The sequence below is a fragment of the Lithobates pipiens genome, unplaced genomic scaffold (assembly GCF_037356315.1).
Source record: "Lithobates pipiens isolate NorthernLeopardFrog02 unplaced genomic scaffold, aLitPip1_a1.2 Scaffold_16, whole genome shotgun sequence".
Classification (NCBI taxonomy): domain Eukaryota; kingdom Metazoa; phylum Chordata; class Amphibia; order Anura; family Ranidae; genus Lithobates; species Lithobates pipiens.
Genome location: NW_027507748.1, coordinates 429,381,703 through 429,406,627, shown reverse-complemented (window position 1 = coordinate 429,406,627; position 24,925 = coordinate 429,381,703). Strand labels below are relative to the sequence as shown.

Here is a 24,925-nt window from a genome sequence, read left to right as displayed (position 1 = left end):
ACAAAAAGCTGTAGCTAGCGGCCATGTTTGAGAACCTTACGTCAGCAATGACAGCTTGGCTAACAGTTACACATTGCAGTAGAAATGTGAACCCCCTCCATCCTTCCTTATTTTCAGAAATTCATAGGCTTAACCCCAAACACTTCAAAAGAGTTCTCAACCTAGAGAACCAGGATTAGGCCTGTGAAAACAACTGCCGGCCTGCCAGGATGCCCAGGCCTATCATAAAACTGTCACCCTCTCAATTCAGAGAACCAACAGGTACTGGTCGTAAATACCTCAATCCACATAAAGCTCAAACAATTTAATATAGTTTTGAAACTTCAACATGTTTCATAACGTCCAATTTAATAACAGCACGGCCATGATATGGACATTGGGTTTCTTGAGGACACCGTGGATCGTTCCATACCAATTGAGGGATTCTCTGTGACCTGTCGCATTGTTCCTGTATGATCATGGTTCCATCCTTTTATGCTCGTTTGACCTGGTGTCGCTGACACCCAGGTCCATTGGCTCCGGTAAGAGTATCCACCTTTATCATACCATTGATGTCATTATCTTCAGATATCCATTCAACCACCTTTGTTTTTTGTTATGAACCACTTACTGATTATTGGGACTGACTCTTTTCAAGACTCATTTCTAGTTTTCACATTTCCTTTCACGGACTTGTTTGTATTTGACCCGCTCATTTATGTTGATGGTTATTTTTGTATTTAATTTCACAAATTATTTGTCATGAGCACATGGTATTCATGTACTTTACAGTATATTAGTACTGTCAAATCACTAGCGCTACATTTTTATTTCTCTTTACTCTGTCACATTCGTATGTAGCAGCTTTTCTTTGGTTTTCTCACAGGTTAGCGCAATCATTTTTTACACTTTACATGATATGGGCATATTTGGTTTCCTCACATAATTTGTAAAGTTTCAAGTCCAGACACCCCTATGCCAGATCATATGGGAAACAATTGGTACCTCTTATTCCTCCTAGGTAAACTAGACATTGGAGACCTGGCATGTTTATATTTAGTTTTGAAGCAAATGTCATGCTGAGCAAGAATATGGATATTCACAGTCTGTAAATAGTAGAGATGCAGAGATATATGTATCACAAAGTGTACCTGGGACATGGTCATGAATGTAGAGACCTCCCAGCAACCAACGCCTAAACAAGATGATCAGACGATTGGTCACTGGTTGCTGTCAACATCCCTTTGATCTGACAGAAGAGAGGAGATGCCAAGACAATGGTCAGTTCTATTAACATTGAAACAAACATCTACCAAGTTTGTGACAATCTTAAATTCTGTGTAAAGAATACAGTGGAACCAGAAAAGCAGAGGAAAAATAAGTTATTGCTTACAGTAATCTTACGGGGTGCATGTTTTTATTCAATTAACCTGAACTGGGAAAATGAAGCAGAATTATAAAACAGAGTAAAGCACCACTGCTGATATGCTTGCCCTTATCCACTGCTCAGACTGTTCTCACATAAAATGCATTTGATAGAGTAGAAAAAAGAAAAAAGAGTAGACATATTTATAAGTAACATAATTGCGTGCTTTATTGATATACAGAGTAAAGCATTATATAATACAATAGTAAGGCATATTTTTGGTGAATTTGATATGTAGTGAAAATGCAGTAAAACAAAGATGCATATAAAAATAATTAGTAAAATTTTGACAGTGTTGGTGGTTAAAACACAATCTCTTAAGATGGTGACGATGACAGAACATGCCAAATACTGATGTTATGTATTAACATGGAATACATTTTTGCAATAGAATACTTTCTTTTTAAAACAATATTTCTAAATAATGTTCAAAGCAGCAATAAAGCTTCTCTTTTTTTGTATTAAGTATAGAAATATATATCTGAGACACACTCCAAAACTAATGCATAATAGATTAAACCAAAATGAATAAAACAAACCGTGCAAATTCCTTTATATTTGAAAACAAATCTGGCACACACACTCCAATCTCTGAAATAAGCGGACAACCATTGCATGAAGCCAGCAGTAGGCTAAATTTGTTTGGGAAGAACGAGGTGATCCCTTTGAAAAATAAAGCTTTGATGCATATTAAAAAAAAAGAAAAAAGAAAAGAAAAGAAAGGATAATGAGAAACAGCGTGAGGGAAAGCCCAGAGACAACAGTATTTGTTCTGTAACAAAACTCATCCTAGATTTGCCTGATAATGTGTAAGGTTAATAAATGTTAATAGAGATTAGATAAAAGCACTGGAAATAATGGTAGATATGTAGGACAGATTAAAACAGCTATAGAAACTGAGGTAAGCTTGAACTGGCATTTCAAAACTAAAAGTAATACTTATACAGGTGTTTGAGAGAGGTCTGTAGCTGAATAATTTCAAAAGGCAGAAAGCTAACATCTTAGGCTGGTCAAACACAGATTATTTTCATTCAGTCAGAGGGCTCAAAGAAAATAAAAATAAAACAAACCAATTCCTCCATTCACACAAACTGGGTGGATAAATCCCACCCCATGGGTTATTGGATTCGGACAGTGGCACGTGCTGCTGTCAGAATACACTGGTCAGTGGCTGCAGCTGCTAATCTTACATCATCCCATGCTGGCCAATCAAGACACCTGAAAATTGGCACCTGGAAAGAAGCCAAGGAGAAGATGCCGGCACCAGCAAGGGACTTCACGGGCATCGGACCATTGGAAAGTAGTATTTGTGCCTTTATTTCTGCTTTAAAGAGAACCTGTGAGAGCTGCCATTACCTAGCTACTTCCAAAGTTGCAGGCTGTGGGAATGTCAACCTAATCCTGGGAGTACCACTTAGTGAACTACTGACCTGAAACAAGTATGCAGGATGGGAATTCAGCATTCTCTGACTTAACTGGCTGCATTTTTATTTAGGTCTGTGACTTAAGGGCTTATTTATATTGCAGTTTAACAATACCAGTACATTTATTAATGCTTAATGCATTTCCTATCTCATCAATGCTGCTGCTTGGAAGATGGAAAGTGATGCTGCTCAAACAGTACCAGCACCCCAGGTAATTAATAATGCACGGTGTGCTTTAATAACAGTTTGCACTCCGTATTTTTAGCCTGCATAGTAAAAAAAAAGTGCTGGATGGAGGTCACCAACATCTTCTACTAACATAACCTTCAAGCAGGTTATGTGACAGCATCCTATCTGTAAGTGTTCTCTACAGGCTCTTACACTGAGTGCTGCATTTTTATATACAACCTAAAAATGCCAGGGGCAGTGTGGAGAATTTCCAGGACCACCAGCTCTTTATACATGATGGATCCTGCAATTTTACAAATAAGTCAGGAGTGGCAGCTCTCATATTGATAACATCATAGGCTCACTTTACGTTGGAGCCCAAATTTTTAGATTTTTCCCTTAGTGGAAACACATGGTTAAAATACATGTTTAAAAGAACCTGCTGACTCACATCTTTTCCATCAATTTGTGTATTAAGTGTGTGTATTTTATTTTGCATATGCATTGTGCTATCAGCATCTCCACATAAAGAGAATTCACTCAGTTTGTTCCGGATCATCTTTCTAGAGGTGACCCTCTCACAACCCACTCTTCCATGACTCATCATCCAACTCACTGTCCATTCTTTTTTGCATGTAATTCACTTAAAAAGGTGAATGAATACATTTTCAAATCCTTGTTCCGATCTAAAAAATTGAATTATATATGTATACAGGGGAAGAAATCTTTATCTGTTCCCCACAAAATGCAAATCCATGGGCTGGGTCAGACTCAATGAAAATACTGAATTCTCCATCTGACTGAAATCTTATATTAGTAGTTAAGTAGGAATTTTTCTTTTAGTGAAAGACAGGTTTTTTTTCCAGTGGATTACAGATTTAATACAACAGAAATGCATACTTGGCGAAAATATAATATTTCTGGTTCATGAAGCTGTAGGGCAGTGAGACCTGGAAGAGGATATCAGGAATGCAAGTAAAAAAAAAAAAAAAAAAAAAAGAGAGGATGTGCATTAGCACAAGCACAGTAGAGTCACATTACTGCTTCCAATTAACTGTATTTAGCTGTTTTACCCTAAAAGTGTCAAGTTTTAACACTAACAATATAAAACCATCCATATGAGATGCATGAAAATGGTATCACAATAGCGATGAGCATAAGGTTTTGCTAAAAACCCGTCAGATAGCTACATAAATTAAAGAGCTATTATGGCTCTGCTGTAACCATTGAGAATTTAAATAAGTCTTTTACATTATAACATTCTATACTGCTAAGCACTCCATTACATTAGAGCTGGGTACATATCAGTAGTATAGTGCACCTTCTTACATGCCACTCACTGCTGCTTTGTATAGCACAGTTTAAAAAGTCAACAGCGAAGGCAAAAATTACTTCCTAAAAATTATACTATCCCCTCATTTTTCATATATTAGTAATAGTGAATAAATTTTTTCCCCAAGTTTGACTAGATGTGTTCTTGTATCAAAGATAGAAATATAAAAATGTTGGTGATAAAAACTGTCCCTTTTAAACATTAAAGCCTCTGTCCAAAACAATTGACAAGGACATGGGAGGTTGCAAAAGTACAAAGATGGAATAGGGAGTTAGAGAATGGATAACTATGGCAAAGTTAAGCAGTGCAAACCATAGGAAAATATTGCACACAAGAAAATCTTAAAACGTTTGGCTAGAGACGAGTGGTTTGTGGATCTGTTGGATGGTAAATGCCGCAAACCAAAATATTTCCCCTCAGTTCACCTGACACCTATCACCTGGACTGAATGGCAGAGAAAATCACTCCACTGGGGAGACAAAAAAATTATTGGCTCATCTTGGCTCCAGCAATGTGGCATCCTGGAGCTCCCTTCCAGTCGCTGACATCTTCTAGTGGTCAGCTTCCGGGTATCAAGCACCAGGTCAGTTAGACATCACTACCATGTGTGCGTGGGAGTGCAATCAGCTTCAGCATTGTCAAATTTATATAGCGCAGCTCACTGTACAGGGATGGACAGACAGGTAGGTCATTTTAATGCAGAACAAAGCACGTCTCCTCTGCATTAAAAATCCTGCCTGTTTGCCAATTTGGTTTTGTACATAAATTTTCACTTTAAGCATTTTACTGCTGTATGTGACCACCCTTTTAGGATATTGGTACCAAAAGGCACAGAAAACAAAACCTTGAGAGACATTTCTGACTATGCAAATAAAATAAAAAATATTTCGGCTAGAGATTGGCTAAAAGACAACAAAGGGGTCAGCTGTAGCATTTTCCCCAATGTTTATCTTGCCAACTTGTAAGGGCTCATGTACACTAGCAGCGCCTGAATTTGGGTTTGAGCTTTTGGCATTTTTTTGCTCCATATAAGCCTGTGTTTATGTGTACACATAGGCTTTTAGGATAATTTTAGGAACTGTTGTGGTTAGGGGAGGTTCAACCTCCCTCAACCGCCCTCTCCTGAACACGGAAATATCACATTCAGAATAGGAACCTTTTGACCACTGGGTCGATTTTGCAGCGCTTTGCCTTTTTTACATGGTCAGCGGTCAAACTAGGTTATGTGTACATGAAGCCTGAAATACTTTTCTTAATAATCTAAGCTACTAACACCTTCTGCTGGGTACCATCTTGCTATGGGACATAGTATAACAGATATAGGACCCTAGGTAATGTGACCATTAATTTTCAACGTGTAGCTATAATAGAAGGGATTTGATCATTGTGCAAAGTTACCTACTGGTTACAAAGTTAGCTACCCCTGCAGGAATATACAGTTAACTATGTATATACCTATGTGCAAAGTACCGGCAAATGCAAAGTTTAAACACATTTACCAATAAATACCCACATTTCAAGTAATATTAAAAAGACAAAGGAGAAATAAGAGAAAGCTTCATTATATTAACTTATACATGTATTGTCCAGTTCCCTATACATGCTTGGGGCATGAGACAAAAGGATTAATCTGTAACAATGAGCGCATCCAATATCTTACTGGATGACTGTGTGAGGCAGCTAAGTGGCTTTGTTTCAAACTAACCCCATTGTACCCATCATAGTATAGTGGTCTGTTATTTATCCCAATAACGTTCCATTGAAGTGGTCTATACATTACATCTCTGGATGTAAACCAGAAATGTGGCTGTGTTGCATTAACAGTGCTTGAGCATCAGACCAGTTCTCCATATGGTAGCTATGGCTCCCTGTATACCCCTCTTCTATTTTTCCTAAAGATACTTGCTGATTGTTCTATACAGGTGTATACACAACTGAAATGGAACAGTCTGTAGAGGCATCTGCACTGAAGTAACGATACAGATAAGATCTCCAGTGTGATTCTTGTCCATCACCATGTAGCACATTTGGAACTGGATCCTGGATGCCGTTCTGTACATACCTAAACTGTATTAGGTCTGTGTCTAAACACTGCACCACTTTTTCTCGCATGTGGTATTAAATATCACAAAATAAATCTTCTTTACTTCATTTTCTGTTATAGAATTTTTTTTGAGCATGCCTTTTATTTAATCAAGTAGCAAACAATATGCAACTAACTGCAGCTCATGCTTACTTAATCGGCTTACAACAGATTTATGAAACGGTTACTAAGGTGGATCGCACATCACTGCATTTTGCAATATTTTATTAAGGGTCATAGTGTAGTGGTTCAAGGAAACTAAATTCATATCATTGCCAGAGTTTTGGCTTAACTACATGGGCAATTTAAGCGATGGGCTCTCTTGGAGAAAATGGAAACCGAGAGGTTAAATGCACAGTAGCATAAGAATAAAATTAACCATGTGATTTAGCCTTAAAGCTTCAGTAAGCACTATCCTTAGGACCAGCATGGTCAAGAGAAATACTGCTACATGACAGCACAGCCTATACAGTTGCTCATCACATCCTGGGAATGACCTACGATAAAATGGTTTTAGATTCTATAGAAATGCAATCAGAGGCTTGGATTTACATACTATCTAAGGCTCTAAATGCCTATTCAGTCAAAATATAGATTTCTTTTGAGTAGAAAATTAAGTCAATCCACATGTGTGATTAATACTCTACTTTACAGAGCATTCTCCTTATCAGCTACAGTTCAGGTCCCAGGACACCTAGCTCTACTATCTTACAACTCTGCTTGGCCAGCCGGCCTGATAAATTTCCCACTGGCATCACAAACCCGCAAGGCTGCAGATGCGTCTAAGACTGCACACAGGAATGGTGCTATAAATTTTATTATTAAGCAATTTAACTCTCTAGTTTCATTTTCCAAAGCTATTCTTTTAATACCAGCATAATATGGTGGAGTGTTAACATCCTCTTCAAGCAAAATGTTGTTCTTAAATTATCGTTTATTTCTCTCTCAAATAACACAACCAATATTTATTATTGCTTAACGGCTTACTTTTTTGCTGAGGACTATGAAAGTAGTACATGCATACTTGTTTTTCAATTGAATGTTTAATACTTTATCATTCTGCTACTTGTCAGTTTAGTTACATTTAAAAAAACTGTAGTCTGGCAGCCCTCTGTGAGCAAACAATGAGTATTCTGATGTGAACAATTAGCCGCAGGAACTAAACATAATTATACCAAAAAAAAAAAAAACTCAAAATAAACATCTCAAAATGGCAAATAGTAAAATGTGTTTCAGTAGTTCAACTCTGGTTGGGGAACATAATTTCAAATATGCCAACAGTAATCAAAAGGTTAGTTATAAAAGCCTGCTTACACAATGGATATAGTGGCAATGTTTCATGTTTTATGTTTTGTTGACATGGTCAGAAACACCACAAAACCATAGTGAGGTAGATGCAACATGGTTAGCCATGTCTGAAACAAACACAAAATCAGACAATTTTTAAAAGAACATTGGGTTGTCCTTCGCACATTATCTTGTGTAATATAACAACATAATACAGGCAAGGCAGCAAATCACCCATAGAAGGTGCTAGATGGATTAAAAATTGTCCACATATGTACACACACACAGGGACTGAAATGCTACGATCAATCAACAGCCATCAAGGCCATGAAACCTGTTAACAGAACAGTGCAACTGATGGAAGCATCTGGGTCTCTGGACATGAGGTTCAATTTTACATATGGATGTGTGGACTAATGAAGAAGCACACAGTTGTAGCTTTTCTACCCTGTTTCAGACTGTTGACATGTTACAATGCATCTCAAACTCTGATGGGAATCTGAGAACACATTTAGTGAAAATGGATTCCACTGATTGCTTTTACTGGAGTGCTATCATTTCTGGGAATTCTGTTAAAGCAATTCATTTCACAACTCTTCCACTGTTCACATGACAAGACAAAATAAGGAAATAGCTACACTTTTTGGTGCTGGGAAGCAGCAGTCACCTGCTTTTAGTTTAAGTGGCATTGGTGGTCTTGGTAATTAGTCTGTCACTGACGATGACCATTACCAGCAGAAGACCTGTCAGGATAATGCAGTTATGGACCTTACAGTTTTACTTTTAATACAAAACAACAGAGAGAACATACTATATTTCCAAAGCTCCAGAGAGCAGATTTGATAGACGTACAAATTCAAGAGTTACTGAGGACATGGGTGCAGGACCGCATTTTTATATAACCAATTCCTTTTCATTATCTAGATCACTTTATAGTCTTTGATTGCTACAGGGCCCATACAGAATTCCTGGAAAACACTTTAGGTTTTATAAGGTTCCCCAATTTAAACAATACACACATTTCTATAAGTGACTTGTTTATCATGAATTAGAGTTTTTATAAAGGCCTGGATGCAACGAGACAGAATGGAGGCTAAGAAAAAAAAGTTAACTTGAGCTTTTGTGGGACAAATAGACATTTTTATTGTAGAGAATCTTTTGTTCAGGACTTTGTATCTCTAGCCTTGGAAATCCCACCTTATCAATAGATAGTAACCACAATGAAGTTAAAGATTGTACGATTTATGTATTAAAAGAAAAATGTGCCAACATGAACATTTCTTGTTGCTGTAGCAACAAGTTAGAAAGTTGGACAACGATAAATTTTTTTGCAAGCACACTTTAGATTCATGAACCCCTTAATAAAGTGAACAGACATAATTCATACTTTACAGAAGTCTGAAAGCATAGAAGCACACGTTAGCTTTATACATCTCTCAATATCTGAAAAGTGAGAGTGAGCATAAGAGTGTTCTAGTGGTATGTTTAACTGTATTAAGAGCTTTAAAAGTATCTTAACTTGCAAGGATCTCCATCAAAAAAGTACCAGTAATTCGCCTGAGCATTTCCCATGACCTCTTGAAGCAAGGCAACAGGACAACCATGAGGTCTTAAGTGGTGCATTTAAAGACTATATCATATTTAACATTACAGGGTTCACAGATTTAAACTGACAGCTATCGTGGGGCCTTTGAACACATTCTTACATATGAACCCTACAGTCATGTAAAAACTTACTTGGAGGCATTTTCTTTATTGAATAAATCAGCCACTTAAGGGAACATTAATGAAAACTAGGTTAAAAGAAAGGATACCTTAGCCCCCAGCAAAAAGGACTTTCTAGATTTTTTTTTTTTTTAAGTTTTGAAGGGGAAAATAAACTCACAAGTTGTTACTTGTGACTAAGGCCGCGTACACACGGGCGGACTGTTCGTCCAACTTTGTCCGCTGAACAGTGTTTCAGCGGACAGTCCGCTCGTGTGTGGGCTTCAGCGGACAGTTTCAGCGGACAGTCTGACGAACAAAGTTTTTCGGAATTTCCGTAAGACTGTCCGCTGAAACTTGGTTTGAGCGGACAGTCCGCTCATGTGTAGGCTTGTTCGTCAAACTAAGTTCCGCGCATGCTCAGAAAGGATTTACACGCCGAAGGTTGCATTGCAGTGTATAGGACTTCGAATCTCTCGTCCCGTCGTACGTGCCGTTCACTTCATCGCGCAAGTTTTCAGCGGACTGTTCGTTCGTCGTGTGTGGTCAAGTCCGCTCATGCTAATTTTGAGCGGACTGTTTGTCAAACTGTTTGACGAACAAAGTTGGGCGAACAGTCCGCCCGTGTGTACGCGGCCTAACTGCTCTTTCTACCCACTCATTTTCATAGTCATCTGTCAAAAGGCTCCTGACTAACATAAATGTTTTCATCTACACAGCTCTAAGGACTGACTTCTGGGCTGGGCACAAGATCACATACATATAGATTACTGGTCAAATATTGCTTAACTCCACACATCAAGTAGGACACAAATGTATCCTGAATAGAACATTTACATAATACCACAGTTTAAATGCAGTATCCCTTAAAAAATGCTAGCTACTCCAGATGTCTAAAAGTAATCTAGTTGGAAATGATTTTACATAAAATAAGTCAAAAGTAGAATAAAATGATACTCGGCTTGCTACGGTTAAATAATCTTAAGCAGTGCCGCACCACTTTTACTTGTCCCTCATAAAAAAAGTACAGTATTATGGTAAAACAATGACATTTTCTCCAGCATGACATGATGCTTCGGTTTCAGCATAAAAGTTCAAAGGTCATAAAAGATCAATGTCAAGTACCAAGGTCCCCATTCGCAAATTGTTACATGTTAAAAAATTGGTAACAGTATCATCCAACGAGTTGCCTCATTTTATTCTGCAATTGTAGGCTTCTCATCACAAAGCTAATCAAAGGCCTGCATTTAATACAGTACAGTGGTACACAGCGACCCCTAACAGGTGGCCAGATCAGCTTTCACTAGTCTGACCACTAGAATGATGAAACCTAATGGGTTTACAACACAATCACTGCTCAGCATTAAGTTTTTAAAGGCCAGAGTTAAGACTGCACTTGGGGGAGAACTACTCCAGAGCGCTCTGGCCTTTCATCTGTGTAAAAAATAAAATTTGCAGCTGCAAACTGGTACATATTGTCTAAAACAAAAACGTTTTATCGTACATAGTTTAATTTAAAAAAAGGAAAAAGAAACCTTGCCCATAGGGCTCAATAGTAATCACAGAAAGCTGTGATAAAACAATACTGTTGTGTTAGAATGGGCTGTTACAAAAGTACATTAGTAACTTATGCTTTTAATTCTATGAACTGTTAGTATCGCTTGTGTAGCCGTTCCCATAAAATGAAAAATACTCTAGCTCAGGGTTTCCATCGCTGGTCTAGATGCTTCTTGTGTCAATGAAAAGAATATAAAAACTTTTGCTCAAGTTCCATTGTTTATCAATTAACAGGTGCGTCTGTGAAACACAAAGTCCATTTCATATTTGGTGCTTTAACTGATGTTCTTTGATACACAAGGAAAAAAAAAGTGACACTTAATATGGATATTTGTTGATATACAGTTACAAAGCCATGGCAATTCTAAACAATGCACTGTTTTTTTTTTTTTTTTTTTAGTTTTTCAAAGGGATTTTTTTTAAACAAATTTTTTTATAAAGCACACTTTAGTTTACAATCTTTCTTTATAACTGATATAAATTTTTTTAAACAACCCAAAATTGCCCTCTGTAAAAAGAAATGGCAAGATTTTTTAAGCTATCAAGATTTTACATGTAGTTTTCTTATTGGTTTTGTACAATTGCATAGACATTTAAAACCTGCCATTGTTACCAAAACAATAACAGACTTAAGAAACTACTGAAATCTACAGTATAGTACCACTACCCTTCACAAAAATATAGATATTTTCTTGTAAACTCTTACAGTCTAATCCCCTTTTTTGTTGTACGAAGATAGTTCTATAAAAAAAAAACACATGCGGTGCGTAGGGAGTTGTTACTCTAACACCTCGTCGTCAGTCATGACAGTGACTAAAGTTTCCATCGCTCTTCCCAAATCATCAGCCATGTGAAAAAGATTTCCTACATGGTTTCCTAGAAGAGAAAATGCAAAATACATCATTACTCACATCAGGAAAAGGATCTTAATATTTAAATTCATTCATAGGTTTAAAAACATTAGCTTCTCCACACCTATGTACTACATATATCATTAGACAAACCTTTTTTTTGTTTTGGATAGAGATGGAAATTGTTAGAATCCTTGCCAAGTTTGTACTGCTACCTCAGTATGTAATGGGTGGGGAGTGTCATGAGAGCATTATGAGGCATTAGCTACTGAAAAATCCACATCTTTGGTGACAAGTGCCAATACCCTTTTTGAGGGCTTGAAGCACACCTATATTCAAGGCTCCTGTTAAGAATAAACTGGAGATAAAGGACATGACCCCTTTGATAAGTTTGGCTTACCAGATGTCTATCCTGTGCCCTCTGATCTGTACTTGTTTGTCAAGGGAGATTTTAACCATTTATAACTTAAAAGGAAACCTGTAAGGATAAAAATACTGCTGTTGCCAACTTGTTTTTCAAAGGGTACAGGCTCCACGGCTGTCATTTTGAATCTGACAGCACTATCACCCAAGTTACTTCCCTGATACAAATATGCTTTCACTTTCTTTCCTGTAGACAGGGAAGTCTGCAAATGGTCCATGACAACTCTTTACCCTGACCACTGACTCTAATGCCGCGTACACACGATCGGACAATCTGGTGGACTTAGTCCGGCAGACAAACCGCCGGACTCCTCCGCTATCTTCTGCTAGCTCTTTTACTAGCGGAGGAGCCCGGCTTTCTTCTTCATCATCGCCGCCGCCATCCGGAGGTCTTGTCCCCCTCTTTGGTTTTTCTTGCCAGGTCACCGCTATCTTTTTATAGCTCTTTTACTAGCGGTGGCCTTCTGTTGCCGCCGCCTCTTCTTCCGACTTCGGGGGTCTTGTCCCCCTCTTCGGTTCTTCTTGCCGGGCCTCTGCTTCCCCCTCCGAAGTTGGGGAAAAGACCCCTGAAGTCGGAAGAAGACCCCCGGTTAGCGGCGACGAAGAAATCCGGGCTCCTCCGCTAGTAAAAGAGCTAGCAGAAGATAGTGGAGTCTGGCAAGAAGACCCCCCAAGACGGAAGACCACCGGAGCTGTGCAATAAATTTTAAAAACATGTGTTTTTTCTTTACACTTTTTTCCACCAGGTGAATGGGTAGGGGTATATGGTACCCCAATACTCATTCACATAGGGTGGGGGGCCAGTATCTGGGGGCCCCCTTATTAAGGGGGCTTCCGGATTCCGATAAGCCGCCCCGCCCATAGACCCAGACAACCAACAGCCAGGGTTATCGGGAAGAGGCCCTTGACCTCATCAACATGGGGACAAGGTGCTTTGGGGTGAGGGGCCCCTTCTTCCCCAAAGCACCCCCCCATGTTGAGGGCACGCGGCCTGGTATGGCTAAGGAGGGGCGCTCACTCGTCCCCACCCCCTTTCCAGACCGGCCAGGCTGCGTGCTCGGATAAGAGTGATATGGACTTGGGAGGACACCCAGACCATTTTTGGAGTAGGGCTTCCCCTTTAAGTCCATACCAGGTGACGGGGCCAGCGAGGTGTCAATCTTGCCGATGGAGGTGGCGGCACTGACTTCCTTCGCTAGTCCCGTCAACCTGGAGCCGCGTTCAAAATGAACAGATTTTTCTCCATGTGTGGGCAAGTCCGTTCATGTCAAAAGTCCAGTGGACTAGCGCACAGACGGCCGGATTGTCCGCCGGACTGCCGAGTCTGGCGGACAATTTTGAGCCAAAACTTCTAAGTCCGCCAGACTTTTGGAAAGAAAAAGTCCGCCGGAGCCCACACACGGGCAGATTGTCCGCCGGATAGTCTGATCATGTGTACGCGGCATTAGACCTCAGATCAGTGCCTGCATGAAACTCAAAGCTGGGATGTCTGCAGGAAACTAAGCATGACAGAATAGTGTTCAATGGAGAAGGGCAAAGGAATACATTACTTCTAAGGCGGCAGGATGGAGCAGAAAGTTAACAATTTCCCAATTTCCTCTTGGTATTAATAAAGTATTCTGTATTCAGCAAAAGTTAAGCTAAAAGCTAAACCCAGCTATTTGCTACAGATTTTAGCTGAATACATTCTGTATATCACAAGCCGCAGATCACTATGTTCTGTAAATTTTACACATTTTACTTTGTTAAATAAACTATAATGTTACTGTCACCCTGTGTTACTTATGACTGACCCCTATGTTATATGCTTCTGACCTGTAAGCTCTGCATTACGTACTACTTAGCTAAGTAATGTGCGCTACATGCTAATGAACCAAGGCAATGCCATCCTCACCTAGGCAAGGGTCAAAGAAGGGGGAGCAAGTACCTGACAAAAAAAAAAAAAAAGGCAGTCGCTCCCTGAAAAAGCTGCAACTTAATTGGAGGCTGGAGGGGAAAAAAATAAATAAATGCTACTTTTTTTCGGGTGATGGCATTCCTTAAGTGAGGTACATGACCACTAAGGCTCGATTCACACTAGCACGTTTTTTGACGCATTTTGCAGAAATGCAAGGAAATTTTTTTAACATGGGTTACTATGGAACATGTTCACATCAATGCATTTTTGTGCCTCTGTGTTTTTGGAAAAGGTCGGGGACTTTTTTTCATGCAAAATGCAGCGTTTTGCATGTAATAGAAGTCAATGGACCCGCATCAAAAACTCAAGTATGGCGTTTTTGCAACGATTTGTGTTTTTTTTTCCATTTTTTTCATGGTATATATCCAGTTGCTAAGCAACCACAGTGTAAAAAAACAAAAAACGCAAAACGCGGCAAAATCGCGTGTCCAAAAACGCAGCAAGCACCACAAAAAGCACTGCAAAAACGCTCAAAAGCAACAACATGCATAGATGACAATTGAGCCTTAGACAGTAGTCAGTGGCATAAGTGGCCCCACTGCATGATTACCCCTCAATGTTCTTGTGGAAAGTCAGAATTTTGAAATGGAAACAGAAAGACCGAATTATCCCAATAGGGTCAAAGATGGCAACAGAAACCTGACAGGAGTATTAACCACTCAGTTCTCTATCCAAAACCAAAATAAATGCTTTATATTTTATGCCCACAGGTTTTAAGTTTTTTTTTTTCAGTGAACATAGTTACAACTCATGAAATCAAATTTTCTTTTTATTGATTACTAATATATTTGGCACAAACATTCTGCTGGAAAGTTTGAATAATAAATATGAACGCTAATATAAATTCAGATCAAGTGAGCCTAATTAATTAGATTGCACCAGAAGACAACACAAAACACTCACAGGTTATATTTACACATATGGACAAGTGTCTGCCAGAGATACACTCAGCACAAAAGCAAAGCATAAAAAATTAAAGCACAAAGGGTTTGACCAAGTCTATGGGTGTGTGATTATGTATGCATTGCTACTTTTTCCTTAGAAATAGACAATGTTGACACTGTGTTCCCATGTATGAAATTACCTCTTGATCTTTCACTTAAATCAGTTCTACAGAATGCTTTGGTGCACTGTAATATACAGTTGTGCTCATAAGTTTACAAACCCTGGCAGAATTTATGATTTCTTGGCCATTTCTCAGTGAATATGAAGAACACAAAAATTTTGTTTACTCATGGTTAATGTTTGGATGAAGCAATTTATTATCAAATGTGTTTACTCTTTTTAAATCATAATGAGAACAGAAAGAACCAAAATGACCCTGATCAAAAGTCTACATACCCTGGTGATTTTAGCCTGATAACATGCACACAAGTTGACACAAAGTGGTTTGAATGGCTATTTCTCACCTGTGATCTGTTTGCTTGTAGTGTGTGTGTGTGTGTGTGTGTGTGTGTGTGTGTGTGTGTGTGTGTGTGTGTGTGTGTCTTTGGCTACAGCAGAATAAAGTGAAGGTTTTTGAGTGGCCATCTCAGTCTCCTGACCCCTATATTATTGAGCCACTTTGGGGATATCTGAAATGTGCAGTTCATGCAAGACAGCCCAAGAATTTACAGGGACTGGAGGCTTTTTGCCAAGAGGAATGGGCCGCTTTACCATCTGAGCAGATAAAGAGCCTCATACATAAATACCACAAAAGACTTCAAGCTGTCATTGATGTTAAAGGGGGCAATACACGGTATTAAAAACTGGGGCATGTAAACTTTTGATCAGGGTCATTTCGGTAGATTTGGTTGTCATTATAATTTAAAAAGAGTAAACACAGTTGATTAATAATAAATGGCTTCAGCCAAACACTAAGCATGAGTGAAAGAAAAGTTTGTGTTTATCATTCATATTCTCTGAAAAATGCCTAGGAAATCAAATTCTGCCAGGGTATGTAAAATTATGAGTACAACTGTATATTCTATATATATATATATATATATATATATATATATATATATATATATATATATATATAGAGAGAGAGGTTTATTTTATTTACTTTTTGGGTGTGGGTGTGGGGGGGGGGGGGGGGGGAATTCTTCCAAATGGGTTAGACTACCGGAGGAACAGTGGTCCCAGAAAATGAGTTTTTTTTTTTCACAAAAAGATGTAGTTTTAAGTTTTGTGATCAGTTTAACTCTACTTGTATATTTAATATACAAGTTATTTGTGGATAAAAGTTGTAAATGGAGACAATGGTAATGAAAGGTGCAGAATAATGGCTGGGAAATTGAATGTTTTTTTGCATTCCAAGCCTAGCCTATTTCTTGAAGCACCAGAGAAACCAGTTAAGTTTAAAACTGAACTTTGGGGAAAGTAAAATTCCTTCCTTGCAGTTTTTCTCTGTACTGCAAGGCTTATGCTACTTGTGAAGTTCTAGGACATTTGGAAAAGCAGTTTTCATAACCTTATACTCTGCTAGATCACGTTCCACAGCATCTATTCCCCTACAACCAGCAGTTGCAGGTCCTCCAATGTCCTCAAATACAACGCAGAGCCCAAAGCCCTGCACTGAACAGGAAGACAGTGAGAAGGTTAGGGGAGTAACAAAAAGCACTGTCTTTCAGGGGAGAGGAGGATTAGGTAAGCAAAACGACTTTTCCCAGTCCCCTAGACCTAAACAAGCATTTAACTCTACTGCAAGAGAAGCGATTTACTTTCCCCGAAGTTAAGCTCTTATAACTAGGAAAAAAATAATACTTTTTATTTTGTAAGTCATATTAGCTCTGTACTGAGCCAACAGACAGTAACACCAAAGCACAAGCTGCTAGGTTACTTGCTTTAGGGAAGATTAAAGTGTGCCACAGTGTTCAAATCTCCGATTCCTGATGAATTTTATTCATGACTCGAGCCATGTATGGGCAAGGCTGCATGCACCCAAATTGATTGATCAACTTGGGTACAACCAGCCTCCCAAATTTTACATGCAATTATTGCAAGCAGCTGTTATAGCTGCTAGCAATCGGCACTGTATTCTCCCGGTGAGAATGTCTTCCCCGATCATCACGCCCCACACCCCTGCAGTAACATATAATAAAAGGCCTGTAAAAAAGTATGCATGCATTCCTTGTGTACCTCAGCCAGGGCAAGTGGAATATTCTACAAGTGAATAGTCAGCATAAATTGCTAGTAGGTATTAAGTTCAGGTAATTAGAGGCGTCTACACAGCCACCACCCCCCATACCACACTACACCCAAACACTGGGCTGTTTTAAAAGTACAGGTTTGACACTTTCGGGTAGTACTGAATTTTCCCTGCTTCCTCCCACCTCCCATGTCACATATCTATTGCGCGCCCCCCATGACTGGTTGCCTCACTGGCCGAAAGTAGTGTGTAGGATGGCACAGTCACTGTCCTCTATACCTGGTGATTTTTCATTGGTAGGCATGTCAAACTTAAAAGAAGTATGAGAATTTTTTTTCTCTAATTATACTTGCATAGGTGGATGCAGAATCGGTCCGATGCAGCATCTGTCCCCCGCTGGCTCTAAAGCCCCAAACACACTATCAGATTTTCTGCTGATTTTTTCCTTCAGATTTACCAAAACCATATAATATGAGGTCAAACCTTAGGAGTTTCAATTTGTATGCAATCAGGCAGGCCCTTGCAGTACCTGGTTTTGGAAAATCTGAAGACAAAAATCAGCAGAAAATCTGATAGTGTGTATGGGGCTTAAGGCTGAAAACCGAGCGTTGATTGCTTGGCTCTCAGAGCTCCATGAGCAGACAGCCAGTGACTGTCAATCACTCTGCTGTCTGCTCTGACCCCCCCCACCCCATTGATTGGAGCGCTGGGTTGTGGAGGGGGCAGGAGCGGCCAGCTCAGGCTCTCAGTGGCTTGCTGAGTCGTGGGCCGATCCAGGCATGTGGACAGATCCCAACCATATGGTTGTGATCTTTCTTGAATCTGGACCGGCTCTGTGGTGTCAGCTGATAGTGGACTTCAGCTTGCTGTCTGCTGAAAATGGGGCACAGCTGTGCACAATGATCTGCACTTCTGTGATCAACAGGAGAAGTACAGCCAAACTTCAAGAAGCTTTCTGAAAGAATTATATAAGTTTGCTGCTCACACTGCTCTTATGCAAGCTGAAGCCTGTGTGAACAGGCTGAAATGTTGCTAGACGCAGTTTAAAAAATGTGTCACAAGGTAGAACCAGACACCTGTTGGAGCAATCGATGGCACAATATTGGATGGGTGCTGGATATTCTCTAAGACCTTCCCCCTGCTTAAAGAAAAACTACAGTCTGCTCACATAATTTGTAATAAACACATCTTTGCCATTCTGAAGCTTCCTTCCAACCACTTTGCATATTATATACTGTCATTCTGTACTTGCCAAATATGCTGCAGAAATATCAATCCACCAAGTCTGGCTGCATCCATTTTAACTGTGGGCAGCTGAACCTGAAGCCTGTTCACTTTCTGGATTTACAGAGACACACACAGAGGCACACCGCCAGCTCTGTAGATCTCATTAGCCCTCTGACTCACCCCCTCCCTTCCTGGCAAACTCTCAGGAGTGAGAGAGAGCTGTGCATGAGGTCATAAGCCTTGGCTTTTTACCAGACAAGAAAAAGGAAGTGGGCTGTATAGGGTATATACGGGCAGAAAAAATGTTTTACTATCCAAAGTTAAAACAACAAAGGCAGAAGATTTAATAGATGGAAACATTACAAATTACAAATTCCACTTGAACCTTTATGCTAATCTGCCTGTGCTATGGAATACTACAGAACAGAAAAGACAGCAAGAATTTATGAGGTTTATACTTCTGCCCGATTGATTCATCCTTTTAGGTTATTGAATAGACTATTATAAATAATGACAAACTAGACTGTATAGCATGGGTTTATTAGATGTTTATATCTAAGCAGAGTACATTATAAACTGTGTTGGTTGATTCCATATTCTTGCAAGTCCTGTTTAAATGCTAAGTAGTGCATTTATCTTACATTTAGATTTTTCTAAATATCTGTAGTCATCGCATAATAATAAATAAATAATAAACTAAGTGTGTTGAGCATAAAAAGAATGGATTAGGCTTGGACACTTTCATGCAATTATACAAAGCAACATTCTTAGAAACTTCAAGAATGACAAATGTAGTGAACTCAAACATATTGATGTTAGTTGACACCAAATGTGAAATATGAGGTAATTGTTCATGATGCAAATAAGGGTTATTTACAACATGGCAGGCTTTTAAACCTCTCAACGCTTAGAAAAAAACTAACTTTTTTTTGTTACACATCAGTGTTGCCCGAATGCTGGCCTTTCCTGTGCTGTGTGGCCTTGCGTAAGATCAAGAGCTATCTAATAGTTTATGTGGGCCACAGCTAAGATCCTCTGTTTGTAGTTCAAAGGACATCATAGTAACTTGGAAGAGATGTCCGGTCCAATTACGTAGAAATGACATAGCAGTCTGTGTTACATTTCATTTACTTTCCCTTAAAGCAGGCTGATCTGGTCTTAAATTAGTGTCAATAACTTACAACTCTATATAAAGATGTGGGCCAAGGTTTAATTTTTTTTATAACTATAATACATCAATAATTAGAATAACCACTATGATAAAATTGCTGATAAATAGCAAATATTTAATGTATGAAAATTAGAGTTGTACGCAATTACAAGGAATTTGTTTCATTATATGTAGACAAACAGAATAACTGAAAAAGGATATTATAGTTACAGCTCAATTCATCCTGGGCAAATGTATGTCATACAAATGGAACCTTTCCACTGGCTTACTGCTGTCCTACTAACAGTTGATCAGAGGTAGTAAATGTTGGCATGTTAGAGCACGTTTGTAAGAAGCACTCAGCTAAAGAGACTGGTAGCTGCACAAATGCCAGACATGGGATGTGAAATGTGACAGACACAAGCTGGATGGCAGTGAGCCCAGCTCTCACTAACCTCTCTCATTTGCTTTCCAGGGACATTTCTTCCTTTTGTGAGAAGAAGAGAATGGAAAAAAAGGAAGGGAAGAGAAGATAACCAGAAATAAATATCACATTTATTGCCATGCTCTAAAAAAACAAATATATACCTACATAGACAGAAGAAAGGATGGGTTAGGGGAAAAAAGAAAGAAGACAACAGCTTGGGCTAAAGGTCATCAGCGAATTGCATTTTCCCTTAAATTTTAAAAAGGAAGGGCATCCAAAACTTTTTATAATGTCCTGGGTGTAGTGCAGTAAAGTTCAATTGGGGGTCCTCTATTCTAGCCTGGAGATACTCATGACCGAAATACAAGAAGGCTTTCTTTAAAATAATCAAAGATTATTGGTATAATGAAGATAATTCTTATGTGGAGGTATTTTTTATTTAATTTTTTTAGGCATAAATATTGATAAACTAATATCCATACCAGAAAAATTATAAATATAAAATCAAGAAAAAATGAATTTTACAACTCTTCATGAAAAGCAGCATAAGACATTAAAGGCTGACAAAAGGTGCTTTATCCAAAAAGAAGGATACATTATCTTTATATGGCTACAAACAGATCTTATATTGTATGTGATGTCAAAAGAGAAATTCAGGATTCCTAGAAAAAAAATATACTTGTCTAGGTGGATGCTGCACCTGTCCCCCCTCGGGCTTTAAAAGAGAACTGAACAATCAAACACAGCGGATCACTCAGCTCTAGGGTGTTCAGGCTGCAGAAAACCAGTGATTGTCAATCGCATACATATAGATAGATAGATAGATAGATAGATAGATAGAGAGAAATAGATGCATCACAATTGTCAGGAGAAGAATTGATTTTGCAGGATTGGTTTGTTTGCACAGTGGATCATGGTAAGAACATAAAAATAAAAGGCTAAAGTTCAAAAAAATTATATGTTTTACTACTTTGGGTCAGTTTTCCTTACAGGAGATATCCAATAAACATTTCCCATCAAATGAATGCCCAATTGGTCCTGAAAAACTGGGCATAATCCTCCTGGATAAACTAAGCAATATATATAATATATATATATAATATGCAAAATTGGGCAATAAGGTTTGTTTGATCATAAAGGGGTTAAATCAAATCAAAGAATTAAGTTATTTTACATTATTCTGTCCCTACCCTAACCTTTACTGTGACACTCAGACCTGCAGAGAAAAAGGAGCAGTGCTGATAGACAATAGGGCTCAACTGCATTTACTGCAGTGCTGTGAACACATACATATGGAGCTGGCTGAAGGAGAGAACACAGATGACCTAATCAGTGAGATGCTGTTCCTTCAAGCAATTGTAATTTTATTTTATTATTTTTTTTAAACAAACATTTCTATACTTAACTGCTCTGTACAATGGAACTACACAGAGTGACCCCAAACCGCCTCTCCTCAGGTCCCCCACCGGCGCTCCCAGCTCCTCCAATCTGTCCAGTGTCCCCACAGGAAGCCGCTTCCCAAATGGGCACTTGTGTGTGCTCACGCCTGAGCGCGGAGTACATGGACACAGACATTGGAACTCAGGCCTGCTCCCTTGTCACTGGAGTTGATTTACAGGAGTGGGAGCCAAAGACCGACTCCCATTGCTATTCATTTGCTCAATGAGGAGACCATGGCAAGAGCGCTGTTCTCGTCCACATCGCCAGATCGGGCTCAGGTACCACTATCATTATCCAATTGCAGTTTTTACAAAGTTCTAACGTTTTATGTGCTGAAAAGTAGATGCCGATTTGCCTACTGTCTTGCAGCAATGTCCAATTTAGAAGACTTGCATTTTTTAGCATGTAAACCAGTTCACAAACATGAATTTCAACTGTGTACACAGTCATTTGTCTACACTTATACTTTAACCAAATTGTTTTTTCTTCTCTGTCAGGGTTAAATAAATGATTGAGGTGGTGTTTAATCACATATTTCCCCTGAACAGCAGACCTCTGGCTTTGACATCTGTTTTGATTTAACACAACAGCTGTAATAGTCAACTGTAGCAGATGTAATTGCATTGTGTGCTACAGAGATTCTGGACTGTGCATAGAAAAATATGGGGAACAGACTTAAATAGCAATGTTTTTGCATAATTTTATACTTCACACAGCTTAATCTAAAAACAAAAAGGGATGAAATATATCCTAGTAGCCAAAAATCTGTTACAGGTGCATACATATTATATACAGCCCTAAAATTTTCCACTTGCCTAGTCGCATTTTGCCAGTGGAAAACTAGGTCTAGCGAGGAGTTGGGTTGCCTGGGAGCGGTGAAGGGGAGCCGTTCTTCCAGAGAAAGAGTGTAGAGCAGGGGTCTCAAACTGGCGGCCCTCCAGCTGTTTTGCGAAACTACAAGTCCCATGAGGCATTGCAAGGCTGACAGTTACAAGCATGACTCCCACAGGCAGAGGCATGATAGGACTTGTAGTTTCACAACAGCTGGAGGGCCGCCAGTTTGAGACCCCTGGTGTAGAGGAACAGAGGGGGCAGCTACATCATTATAGCGGAAGAGGAGATCTGGCTTGATCACAGAGTGGGGTTTACCCAGTGTAACAGCTTACATTACAATTGCAGTCCGCACGCCGTCACACACAGCCCCACCCTCCTGACCACGCACCTGTGACAGACAGAATGCGCCCTGGCATTGGACCGGCATTCTGTCTGTCACAGGTGCGGGGTCAGGAGGGTGGGGCTGTGTGTGACAGCGCACAGATTTCTACTGTAATGTAAGCTGTTACAGTGGGTAAACCCCGCTATGTGATCAAGCCGGATCTCCTCTTCCTCCTCGTTCTCTTCTGCTATAATGATCCGGCCGCCCCCTCTGCACAGGTGAGGCCGCACTGGTGAGGCCGCACTGGTGGACACAGGTGAGGCCGCACTGGTGGACACAGGTGAGGCCGCACTGGTGGACACAGGTGAGGCCGCACTGGTGGACACAGGTGAGGCCGCACTGGTGGACACAGGTGAGGCCGCACTGGTGGACACAGGTGAGGCCGCACTGGTGGACACAGGTGAGGCCGCACTGCTAGACACAGGTGAGGCCGCACTGCTAGACACAGGTGAGGCCGCACTGGTGAGGCTGCAATGATGGACAAAAGGTGAGGCCTCACTGGTGAGGCTGCAATGATGGACAAAAGGTGAGGCTGCACAAGTGAGGCTGCAATGATGCACACAGATGAGACTGCGTTAGTGGGCACTGGTCACACTGCGTTGATGTGCATGGTGAGGCTGCATTGGTGGGCACAGGTGATAAAGATTTAATATTCGTGTAACTTAACTATGCATAAAACAATTAAGTAATTTCATGAGAATTTATGAGGGCGTGCATTGAAGCACGATTAGGGGTGGGGCATGGCAGGGGTTGGGTGGGACAACTGGTGGCGAGTAACCCTTAAGGCCTGGCTAGTAGCTCAGGACTTGAAATTTTGAGCCCTGTTATTTATATATATATATATATATATATATATATATATATATATATATATATATATATATATATATATATATATATATATATACACACATACATACACACATATACATACATACATACATACACACACACACACATATAAACTTACTTTTTGTGCATGTGAACCCTTTTGGAATGATATGTATTTCTGCACAAATTGGTCATAAAATGTGATCTGATCTTCATCTAGTCTGCTTAAACTAATAACACACAATGAATTAAATGTTACAATGTTTTTATTGAACACACCATGTAAACATTCACAGTACAGGTGGAAAAAGTATGTGAACCCATGAATAGTGATGGACGAACTTCCGACGGGACGTTTCGCGAAAGCGAAATGCGAACGGACCCAAACGTTCGCGAAACCGAACGTTCGCCGCGGGCCCCATTGACTTCAATGGGAGGCGAACTTTGCAAACCTTCATGTCGAATTTGCGGCCACGTGGTAATTATTAGGGGGTAAAACGTAGTCCCACCATCTGGACAATGACATAATACATGTATGAGGTGAATTTGGGATCGATAACTACAAGCATTTTTATTTTATTTGGGAAATTGTTCTAACAATTCAGGACTATGGAGCTAATGAAGGCAATGGAGGAGAGGGAAGGTCAGGGACCAGGGTAGGCAAAGAAGAGGGTGCAGGAGATGATCACCAGCAGCGTGACATACCGGAATGACACATGCACCGTGATAGAGGCATCTGACAGCAGCACCGTAATACAGAGCACTGACAGCAGCACCGTAATACAGAGCACTGACAGCAGCACCGTGACATACAGCGCTGACAGCAGCACCGTGACATACAGCGCTGACAGCAGCACCGTGACATACAGCGCTGACAGCAGCACCGTGACATACAGCGCTGACAGCAGCACCGTGACATACAGCGCTGACAGCAGCACCGTGACATACAGCGCTGACAGCAGCACCGTGACATACAGCGCTGACAGCAGCACCGTGACATACAGCGCTGACAGCAGCACCGTGACATACAGCGCTGACAGCAGCACCGTGACATACAGCGCTGACAGCAGCACCGTGACATACAGCACTGACAGCAGCACCGTAAGCAGCCCCAGGAGGAAGTCAGCACAGCACAGGGATGGTGTGATCCCCTCATAATAAGAACCCCCAGGAGGAAGTCAGCACAGCACAGGGATAGTGTGATCCCTTCATAATAAGAACCCCCAGGAGGAAGTCAGCACAGCACAGGGATATCATAAGCAGCCCCAGTAGAAATATGACACCGCTCAACCTCTTCAAAGAGGAGGGT

General features: G+C 40.0%; 1 protein-coding gene across 8 annotated transcripts in view; it reads right to left on the bottom strand.

Moving 5' to 3' along the window:
- Positions 1-1,547: 1,547 nt before the first annotated feature.
- DMD (dystrophin) overlaps positions 1,548-24,925 on the bottom strand; it is a 3,436,004-nt gene continuing 3,412,626 nt past the window's right edge. For 6 of the 8 annotated variants that reach the window (XM_077482557.1, XM_077482559.1, XM_077482561.1 and 3 more), the window contains one exon: positions 1,548-11,837. In XM_077482557.1, the coding sequence (XP_077338683.1) occupies positions 11,740-11,837 (98 nt within the window). In that variant the 3' untranslated portion in view covers positions 1,548-11,739. Of the gene's footprint in view, positions 11,838-20,157; positions 20,190-24,925 lie in introns of all 8 variants that reach the window. The other 2 variants (XM_077482558.1, XM_077482560.1) reach the window with 2 other exon arrangements.